General features: G+C 41.7%; 1 protein-coding gene and 1 pseudogene across 2 annotated transcripts; both read right to left on the bottom strand.

Annotated features, from left to right (window-relative positions):
* Positions 1-287: 287 nt before the first annotated feature.
* On the bottom strand, positions 288-1,312 carry LOC308370303 (somatostatin-2-like; annotated as a pseudogene). Its single transcript has 2 exons — positions 982-1,312; positions 288-527 (listed from the first exon to the last, which is right to left on the bottom strand). The product of its transcript is annotated as a somatostatin-2-like (transcript).
* Positions 1,313-4,922: 3,610 nt separating this feature from the next.
* LOC308369912 (somatostatin-2-like) lies at positions 4,923-5,835 on the bottom strand (the record flags this gene model as incomplete). Its single annotated transcript, XM_080844474.1, is given in 3 exon segments — positions 4,923-5,126; positions 5,580-5,711; positions 5,713-5,835. Coding segments are annotated over 3 exon segments (459 nt in total).
* Between the last annotated feature and the right edge of the window lie 5,752 nt (positions 5,836-11,587).

The following is an 11,587-nucleotide window of genomic DNA, read 5'->3' as shown; positions in this document are numbered from 1 at the left end:
ACATTCACTGGCTCCCAGTAGGTTGATCACTGAGTAGCTCAAAGGCTTGGGCAGCTGAAGACACATTTCTTGCCTTTTTTTAGAGGAGGCCACCAAAAGAGGTGAAACAGTTGTATGTTATCATCAGTTGATAAAGTGGACAAAACAAAGGAGGAGCAAAAAATGTAATTGAAGCTTTACTTTTATTTCAATAATTTACACAAGTTACATATCCATTGAGGAGATTAAATCCACTCAAACAGCATGCCATTACATCAGATTACTCAGGACTGAACCACATTGGATGTTCATTGACTGAGTAGTGTAGGCCTAACAGTGGATTGAGGACAGTATCTACGCCCTTTCCAGAAGAAGTTTTTGCAGTCAGATTTTTGATCCTTAGGCAGAATGTTGTTGGTCTCCGCAGAACGTTCCATGTGGAGGTAATCTTTGGCGGCCCCCACCGTAGAGACCTCCCTGTCCTGAGTCTCTGCCTCTGGTAGGGACAGCTGGGACAGCAGGTCCTCCACTGCACGCTTAGTCCACTCCTGCGTCGGAACGAGGAGAAAATGGGGACAGTATAGCAAAGAATATCCCACATAAGAATGCTCACGTGGACGGTGAAACACCTTCATTATATTGTTTGACCCACTGCATACACACATCTGCTTTCTAACATTCACACAGGCTGAGGAGGCATTATATTAGAAATCTGAAATATTCTGGTTTCAGAAAAGCATTCTGGAAAATCTTCTGATCTACTGAATTTGTTGAAGTGTTTATGTTGAGAGTGTACATACATTACAAGCTAACTGAGCAGTTCTCTATATACGTCTTCATGCATGCTACCTGGCTGTGTTGTGCTAACCTGTATGATGCACCTTAACTCTGTTGAGCTGTGTATCTCGTCAATGCTTATCTAAGATCTTGTTTTTTTTGTTTGTGTACTACGGTTGTGTGTCCCACCTGTCTTGTGTCTTTTGTGTTTGTCTTGTTTCTCACCTGTGTTGCCATGCCAGCAGCTCGGGCTCTCTTGAGTAGCCTATGGTAACGGAGGTCCAGGTCCAGGTCCAGGTCCGGCTGTGAGCTGGCGCTGTGGCTGCACAGAACCAGAGACAGACCCAGTAGGGCGAGGGAGCAGTGGATCCCAGAGAACCTCATCATGAGCTGGGCTGAACCTGGTGGAACTGTGCTGGATTGTCTTGGTGCTTGTCTTGGCTGTGAGGCGCTGGCTGCGGTTCTGGTGGCTGCTCCTAATCACCCCCTTTTTAAAGTCGGTGGGGGTGAGTGACAGCTGGCCAGGTTGCCTGGCAATGATGGAATGGTTAGTCATAAAATGTAACTCATTGGAAAGAATTTCCTGTAATGAAGTTCATCCAAGTAATATTCGAATTTGGCCAGAACATTCTAGCAAAAGCTCAGTGTTATAAGTGAATGAATTAGAATTATACATACCAACAAATTCCATTTCGGTTGACTGGGTAAAACACCTGCTGAAATGCAGTTTCCTGATAGTTGTTCTCTAGTATTGTAATTTGATTTTGTTCCTATCTCCCTAAGGCCCTTAAATGAGTGGCAGTGCGACCAAGTAGTCCTGACGTCAGCCCTGATACAACGTAAACCTCCTGCTCACTGGTGTCTTTTAAACTGGCACTCTTCAGTGTGGCAGTGAATTTTCCTTTTACAGGGAGGCGGTTCATTCCTGCCCTGTATAGGACTTTGTCAGACCTCTTTAATGGTGGGAAACTTTTGCACGCCTTGAACTCTGACTCAGGGAGAACGGTGGCGTCTGCCCCTCTATCTATCTTCAGCTGCGTTTTATGCTTGTTTATCTTAAGTTCTGTCACCCACCTTTTGTCTGGGTCTTGTGAGTTAACTAAACCCAAAAATGCAGCATCTTCATCAGAAGCAATGTCTGTAGCTGCTCCAATTTCGTCTACTGCTCTGCTCAAGCACACTCTGCGAAATGACCTCTCCTATGACAACTATTGCAGGTTTCATCGCGAGCAGGGCATTGCTGTGTACTAGTGATGTGTCGTTCGTGAACGATTCGTTCATTTTGAACGAATCCTTACAACGACTCGAGAGTAACGAGTCCTCTCATGACCGCGCATCGGGACAACTGGGACTGTTGCATTGGCTAAGCCAAGGAAACAGAAATGATTTGTTGAATGCAGGTCACGTAAAAATGATCCAAATACCCGTATCCGAGAGACCCAGTCGGAAAAAGAACGAATCATTTCTGTTTCCTCTAGCTGACTGTACTGAGCCTATGCAGGTCACGTGGAAAATGATCCAACGACCCATATCCGGCAGATGAACGAATCATAGATCCAGAGACACGGTTGTCAAAAGAACGAATCATTGAACAAAAGACACGTTTGGCAAAAGAACGAAACATTGAACGAAAGACCGATATCCGGCAAAAGAACGAATCATTGAACGAAATACCCATATCCGGCAGATGAACGAATCATAGATCCAAAGACACGGTTGGCGAAAGAACGAATCATTGACCCAAAGACATGTTTGGCAAAAGAACGAAACATTGAACGAAAGACTGATATCCGGCAAAAGAACGAATCATTGAACGAAAGCCCGATATCCGGCAGATGAACGAAACGTTGATCCAAAGACGGTCGGGAGGTGAACGATTAGGTCATCTGCCGGATACAAGTATTTGGATCATTTTTCACGTGATCTGCATAGGCTCAGCATGGAAAGCTAGAGAAAACCGAAATGTTTCGTTCATTTTGACTGGGTCTTCGGATACGGGGCTCTGGATATTTTTTTCACGTAACCTGCATAGGCTCAGAAGAGGAAACAGAAAGGACTTATTAACCTCGTTCACTTTCGAGTGTCTATGTTTAGTAAGACGTGAATGATATTCGTTCACAAGAAATAATTACAGGTTTAGTTATTTTAACTTTTTAAAACTTTACTTACAGTTCAGTGCCGCGTAATTGTTTGCCGTGATAATTAAATGCTTATGTGATAATAAATGACCATTTCATCCAAACTTTCATAATATATTATTTGAATGCAGGAATTAGTATCTGCTGGTTTACATGTAGTAACCTCCATGCAAATATGATACGTGTATGTAGTGGACGTATTTACGCCATTGAATTGGCTATAAAATTTAAAAATGTTGAGTAGCACCCACCCCATAGCCACAGTGCTCAGCTAGGCAATAAAGCGCAGTGATACAACTATCAACAGTCTGTTTCTCTTCCTGGGTACTGTTGGGCAACGCTCGCTAAGCGGTTTAGCGAGCTAGATTCCAGGCAAAAAAAAAGAGAACGCCCCTTTATCGGGTTCGGCGAAGCAATTTCTGATAAATTACCATAGTAACATATCTCTTAGCACTAACCTGCTCCAGGGCAGGCTAAAATAACAGTACCTGGATTAAGTCTGCCACACCCCCCAGCAAAAGGAGGGATCCCACAGTTCTTGTATGAGCGCTACCGATTCAGCCGACAAGGAATAATTAAATTGCAAGACCTTCTCGAGTCATTCATTGCTAACACCACAGACGAACATTGAATGTCTTGCGCTTTTTTGCGAGTGGATGTATAACGTCTTTGATCCCAGGAAATTTGAGCACATAACCCATCTCCCTTACGGAGATATCGGCGAAAGTTGTTTTACCTACCTAAAATTTTATCATGTCCCCTCTACAATGACGACACATACAGATATACACTTCTACATACGTACACACATACACACTTACACGCACACACACATAAACACATACACACATTCAAACAAACACTCAATTACACATACACATACACACACACACACAGATTCACACACACCTACACACATGGATACACAATCACACAAATACACACATACGCACACAACCATTCATATACACACACAAGATGATGCCAGTCAAGGCCAAACATAGCCTTTCATCATGTGATAACCAAGAAAATTGGCAGGAGGATCTTTCCTCCCCAAAGCAAAAGTCCCCTCGCAACAGGGGAGCGAGAATATTCTGAGTGGCTAATAATGAGGATAAAATGTGTGAAAGTATGAGGGAATATTCTGATTGGGTCATTTTTAGATAAGGTGATATCCATGACTTGCATAAACGGACGAATTATGAGTATAAAAGACAATGCATTGGGTCTTAGATTCAGAGCTGTTCCATGGACCAACACTCTCATATTTGGATGATCTGTCTGCAGGACTAAATAAAAATTCAGTTTATCGGACTCCGGACTTTTGACTCTGATTGAATATTATCTCTAAGTTTTTGGAAACAGTTGTAAATTCGCCTATAAGTAAAGTAAGGTGAGACAACACCAGGTTGGTAGATGACTGGAGCTTTACTGTATCTTTTTCAGTACCTTCTACAACTCATCCACTCTCTAGCCTATAGGGGGCAGCATTCATTCACTAACATAACAGATACTACCTCACAAAATATAGGCTACAACACAACTTTGTGTGCAGGCCCAGGTTATTTGTAAACTATATGCAATACAATTTTAACGAGCCTGTCTGCAAGTCTTGTGAGACCGTTGATAATTATTTAGAATGTGGCAGCGTGTTCAGCCTTTGATCAGCCAAAGAAGACACATGTAACTCCTCTGCTGTTAAACATTCACTGGCTCCCAGTAGGTTGACTGATCACTGAGTAGCTCAAAGGCTTGGGCAGCTGAAGACACATTGCTTGCCTTTTTTTAGAGGAGGCCACCAAAAGAGGTGAAACAGTTGTATGTTATCATCAGTTGATAAAGTGGACAAAACAAAGGAGGAGCCAAAAAATGTAATTGAAGCTTTACTTTTATTTCAATAATTTACACAAGTTACATATCCATTGAGGAGATTAAAGCCACTCAAACAGAATGCCATTACATCAGATTGCTCAGGGCTGAACCACAGTGGATGTTCATTGACCGAGTGGTGTAACAGTGGATTGAGACTCAACAGGAAGTACGCCCTTTCCAGAAGAAGTTTTTGCAGCCAGATTTTCGATCCTTAGGCGGAATGTTGTTGGTCTCCGCAGAACGTTCCATGTGGAGGTCATCTTTGGCGGCCCCCACCGTAGAGACCTCCCTGTCCTGAGTCTCTGCCTCTGGTAGGGACAGCTGGGACAGCAGGTCCTCCACTGCACGCTTACTCCACTCCTGCGTCGGAACGAGGAGAAAATGGGGACAGTATAGCAAAGAATATCCCACATAAGAATGCTCACGTGGACGGTAAAACACCTTCATTATATTGTTTGACCCACTGCATACACACATCTGCTTTCTAACATTCACACAGGCTGAGAAGGCATTATATTAGAAATCTGAAATATTCTGGTTTCAGAAAAGCATTCTGGAAAATCTCCTGATCTACTGAATTTGTTGAAGTGTTTATGTTGAGAGTGTACATACATTACAAGCTAACGGAGCAGTTCTCTATATACGTCTTCATGCATGCTACCTGGCTGTGTTGTGCTAACCTGTATGATGCGCCTTAACTCTGTTGAGCTGTGTATCTCGTCAATGCTTATCTAAGATCTTGTTTTTTTGTTTATGGACTACGGTTGTGTGTCCCACCTGTCTTGTGTCTCTTGTGTTTGTCTTGTTTCTCACCTGTGTTGCCATGCCAGCAGCTCGGGCTCTCTGGAGAAGCTTATGGTGACGGAGGTCCAGATCCAGGTCCAGGTCCGGCTGTGAGCTGGCGCTGTGGCTGCACAGAACCAGAGACAGACCCAGTAGGGCGAGGGAGCAGTGGATCCCAGAGAACCTCATCATGAGCTGGGCTGAACCTGGTGGAACTGTGCTGGATTGTCTTGGTGCTGGTCTTGGCTGTGAGGCGCTGGCTGCGGTTCTGGTGGCTGCTCCTCATCACCCCCTTTTTAAAGTCGGTGGGGGTGAGTGACAGCTGGCCAGGTTGCCTGGCAATGATGGAATGGTTAGTCATAAAATGTAACTCAGTGGAAAGAATTTCCTGTAATGAAGTTCATCCAAGTAATATTCCAATTTGGCCAGAACCTTCTAGTAAAAGCTCAGTATCATAAGTGAATTAATTAATTATACAGTTGTTCTCTAGTATTGTAATTTGATTTTGTTCCTATCTCCCTAAGGCCCTTAAATGAGTGGCATAGAAGCCCCTGCTGAAACACCTGCTAAAATTCAGTTTCCTGACAATTTGGTTCCTATCTCGCTAGGATAATTGTGCTTTCACATGCACTTTGATAAGTTGCTTTGTGGTTGACAAGGTAAAACACCTGCTGAAATGCCCCCCCCCCCCCCCCACCAAGGAGGATAATTGTTCTTTCAAAGACAGCAGCAGTAAAACACTTAGCCTCTGCACTTACGACTAATCTGATTCAAACACAACACAGACATGTGGACAGGATGCCCCACACAAAATGGGCTTTATGTAGTGTGTGTGTGTTTGTGCAGGTGCTTCTGTGTGCCTGCATAAGTGTCTCATTCCCATTAACTACTTTGGAACATTTGGACTGTAATCTGCTGGATCTAAGCAGAAGACAATTTGTGACTAAATTAATATGAATTGTGGATCATCCAAAATAATTGAAATTGAAATAAAGATGACCCAAAAGATAACTGATGATTACCTACAATTGTATATTTTATAAAATATACATTTCATTTGTGTAGAAGAAAAGGCAGAGAGACCAGGCTTTGAAATGTTTTTAATGTTTTACTGAGAGTACAACATGCCTCCCACAACAAGAAGTGACAGCTAGCAGATGTGTTATGATGTTCAGAATCAAAGCTTCAGTATTGTACCCAAGAACAATGCAAATTCGGTTAAGTTGCAAATAATGTTAATTAAGATAAGGTTTTGAAAGTATGCACTGTTATGCAAGTGACAGTTGCTGAACAGCTGTATGTGAGAGACATTCTGACATTTTGCACCTAAAATCCCAAATAAAGCTCAGTAGGTCTGACCCTGATGGCATAAGTACATCACTGCACAAATGATAAAAAATGTGATGGCTACATATCTCTTCCAATATAATATGTTATCCTTGATGGTATTTCTGGGCTATTACGCCCATCCTGGCTTCAACACCACACAATCTAACACCCTTTTAAGCTGTTGAGGGCATTTCTAAAGTCACTATGCTGTGCACATTTTACCACTCTATGCAACCTTTTTACAGTACATCACATCCTCTTTGTCTGATAAAAAAATTACAGCAGATCAATAATTTACAACTACAAAAAAGTAACAACAATCTAACATGCCATGGAAAATGGGGTTAATTGTACAGTGTCAGAAACTATCAGAAACACATGCTGTGCTGTCTTCTCTATATTGATTATTTCATTTTATCATTTTTTTCTCTCTTAGCTGATATTGTTATCGCAAGTCGATAATCAATACAGAGGCTGTCTTTGTTTTGCTATGAGGTGGTTATGTAATCTTAAATGGAATTTCAAAAAACCATAACACCATAACCCATTGGTTGGATAGATTTGGTAAATTTGGCAGTACTTAACAAAGTTTTTCCAGTCTTGGACGGTGCTGGTGTGTTCATAAGCTGAAAATGAAAGATATCTAATTTGGTCATTTGTATGCGCTAAGGAACTATGAAAAAAAAAGGAAATACTTCCATATTAAGAATGTGGAATTTGTGTATCTAGATGGGCTTTATTTAATGACAGTAAATTCAATTTAGGTTTATATTACATTTATTTAAGACCTAAGGTTAAAGCAGCACTCAGTGTTGGTCTAAAACCAGTGAGGGAACGATGAATACATCAGTAACAAAAACCCTGTGAGTTCCTATTTAACACCATGAAAACCCCAACCCCTTTTTTCTATTTGCCTTTCAGTTGTCAAATTCTTTGTCTTTCATGCATTCAGTTGCACTTGCATGTACATCATTGGTAAGACACTGTTACCAGTGTACAAAACGTATTGTCGGTGCACCATGATTGTTAGCCAAATAGCCAGTGGAAGTTCTTAGGGGTTGGGCTACTATACTATATTTGAGTTCAGAGCCATGGCCAAAGAAAATATATGTAACAGACATTTATGAAGGCAACATACAGAGTTCTACAGTTTTAGCAAACCCATCGTCAAAGTAGCTGTTCTGATAGTAGACTACCTCCTAACATATCAGCTTAGTACTTTCACTGCACTCTGATATCTAATATATTGCTGTTGACTTGTTTCCCTTCAAATGTTTGGTTACGCCTGATATGAGTGTATGATTGTTTTGTTTATTGTTTGTTTGTAATGATGCCCATTCTATGTTCAAGCATTCTGAACAGCCTGATGTAGTGTTGAATATAACCTACACATTCAGATTTACTTTGGTTTTACTGATTTTTATAAATATAGGCATTTCATATATACATATATAAAAAGAGACAATCTATTTTTTCCATAGCACCAGACTTTTATAAGTCACCTAGACAGACAAATACATTTTTTATTTTCTAATACTTCTGTATGTGTTGCTTCGTCAACATTGTTGCAAAAAATGGTAATGTCAATAAAGCATATTTGATTTTAAATGTACATCCAAATAATAAAACTCAATGTCACCTTAAGAGACAAAGCAAGAGTGGAAAAGAGACCGCAGGAAATGTATGAAAAGAGTTCCATGATATTATGATACCATATACAGTTTGGTTTTATACTCTCCGAAGTGCTTAAATGCAAGTATTCAGCTAAACGTCAATTCATCTAGCCACAAAGATGCTCTCATAGCTTCACTGAAAGTACAAAAAGGCGGAAAGGACAAAAGGAAAAGCAAGAAAGTAAGAGATGGCTGTTTGAACTCAAAAAGCTGGTCTCATCACAGTTAGCACCACAGGGTCACATGACTCCATCTTCAAGTCACGTGACTGAAGGCACTGATGGTGGCGTGCCAGGGTCATATGTGTGTAAGTCTGTTGCAGTAGGCAGTGACCTCTGCCCTCTGACCCCTGGACTAGTTCTTCATGCAGACTCTACAGCGGCTGATGAGGGTGCCAGGGGTGTCCTTCACCGTCTGTGGAGTTGGTTTACTGCAGAGAGCCATAACAGACATTGGTGAGGATAAATGTGTGTCATAAAATGAAGACTCAGAGCTGTATACCACATACAATATTGTCTATAATATTAGAAAGTACTTAGTACTTTCCCCTTATCTACTTATTGTCAATGGATATACTTTGTTGATAAGTCAAATAATTAATGGGAACTTTGGAAGTCACGTCTTCATATTTGTATATTATAGATACATGAAAACAGACACTCACATGTTCAAATTCACATCTCTACCCAAATGCATGGTCACACAAATACATGACCACACAGGTATACACACACACTTACACACACAAATATCCACATGAGGATACTCTTTCTTTCTCTCTCTCACTCTCTCCCTCAGTCATACACAGACATTCAAATACCTAAACATGTTGTTTGGGTCTAGAGAGGCCAGCCAGTAGCTGTAGGAGTCGGTGTAGTAGTTACACGTGCCCCGACCGTGGCACTCGATGAAAGGAATCCTGTGGAAGTGCTCTAGACACGAGCCAGGAGATGCCAGGGGCTGACCTGAGCCCTCAGCACCAGCACCCAGTTGCTAGTGGAAGATGAGATAGGATGGGAGAGGAGAGAAGAGAAGGATGAAGGGACAGAGAAAGAGAAAGTGGTGATATCGAGAGAGAGGTGAGAAGGGAGGGAGACATGAAATTGGACAGCAGTGGATGGCGGAAAGAGAGTTAGGGAAGAGGAGAGGATGAATAAAGGGGATGGGACAGAATAATGGCAGACATGCGTGTTAAGAGAAACAGCCTAAAACATTTTAAACCTTAAAACAATCATTAAATATCTGAGAGCAGTAAGAACTGGACAACCAAGTGGTGTGACGTCCTCACTCAACAAACTTCCATTTATTAGGGTCATAAATGCACTTACATCACAGAACGTATTTATTCTAGGTCACTGATGTCAGTTTCTGTGAATAATGGACTATTTACCACTAAAACAATATTAAGCCTGAGACTAGTTTTAATCATCAGTCACAAGCCCAACACTACTTCAGTTAGCAGAGCATACTGACAGATGGCTTACATTTACACGGAGCATTAATTTTTCTCCATCTCTAAGAATTTTGTACAGCAAAGTTTGCAAGTATGTTAGCGTGCATGTGTGTCTCTGCTTAGATGAGTGCGTGTGTGCAATGCAATCCTCTTACCATGACAAAGGAGTATCCCTGCCACAGGGACACCCAGTCTGAAGGACAGTCCGGGACCAGGCTTGTCTGACTGTGCACAGCGATGATGTTCGCCTTTGCCTCGCACACAACACACCTGGCAGAAAAGGGAGAAGAGGAAAAAGGACGAAAAGGAGACAGAGCAGAAACACATCATGACAAGAGTAGGCTTCAGACATGCTCTCTGCTTCAATCATTATGCTGGCAGCAAACACTGTTGCTCCTGAAGGTATCATGGATGCAGTTGTAACCTCCTGAGAAACAGGATATCACAAAAAAAGATAAATTGGATGACACTTTTAATAGGATATTTATCTGTCATGAGAATATTTATCTATCATGTATCCTACATTAACTAGTATTACCACCACCTGACAAACTCATTTAAGTCAGTGTTAATGTTGTGATTGGTGGGTGGGCGTACCTGCTGACATATTTCTCTAGTGCAGGGCCAGAGATGAGGGCCATGTCGCTGGGCATTGCATGGTCAGTGGACAGCCAGTAGGAGTAGTCATTTCGGGAAGCGTAGCGACATGTGTTGTCCGTGTTGCAGAAAAGGAACGGCATGCTGGAGAAGCGCATCAGACAGCTGCCTAGAGTGCCTGCACACAAACACACACATATGCTGAAAATTCACTCTTTACAAACCTCTGAAACCATTTGCACTACCAGACTCCCAACAAAAAAATAAGCTATTTTGAGTGTGCAGGTGTGTGCAGGTGTGTGCAGGTGTGTGTGTGTGTGTGTGTGTGTGTGTGTGTGTGTGTGTGTGTGTGTGTGTGTGTGTGTGTGTGTGTGTGTGTGTGTGTGTGTGTGTGTGTGTGTGTGTGTGTGTGTCTGTGCCTGTGCCTGTGTCTGTGTCTGTGTCTGTGTCTGTGAGTGTTTATACACTGTAAACCTGAACAAGTTCAGAGAACTCAAAGCTTTTGATGTAACCGATTACATTTTGAGTACATATATATTTTTTTTTTAAGTAAACTTAACTCAAAAATTATACATCGGCTATACTGATTTTTTTTGTTATCATTTTCATAATTTTTGAGTTCTCTGAACTCATATTATTCCAAAATCGTAAAGGATTTAGCCTCGTCAGATATTTGTGTTTCTCTGGGTCTTTCGCAAACTAGTTATTATGCCCTTACAAGTTTTTGAAAGGGTATCTTCCTTACGTTCCAACTTCTTGCGCAAGCTCTTACTGTAGAGAGAACTGTCATTGGTCGACCGCCTTCCCAGTGTTGCCACTGCATTTACATCTGTGATTTAGCAGACACTTTTATCCAAAGCGATTTACAAGGAATTGGCATTTATAGATCAGGAGCAGTTTAGGGGTTCACACTTATACACTTGGTAAGCAGGAGTGGGGAATCGAACTAGCAACCTTCCAACCTCTGGATTACTAAACGACTCCTC

Source organism: Sprattus sprattus (assembly GCF_963457725.1).
Source record: "Sprattus sprattus genome assembly, chromosome: 9".
In the NCBI taxonomy this organism is placed as follows: domain Eukaryota; kingdom Metazoa; phylum Chordata; class Actinopteri; order Clupeiformes; family Clupeidae; genus Sprattus; species Sprattus sprattus.
This window is presented reverse-complemented; position numbering and strand designations above follow the sequence as displayed.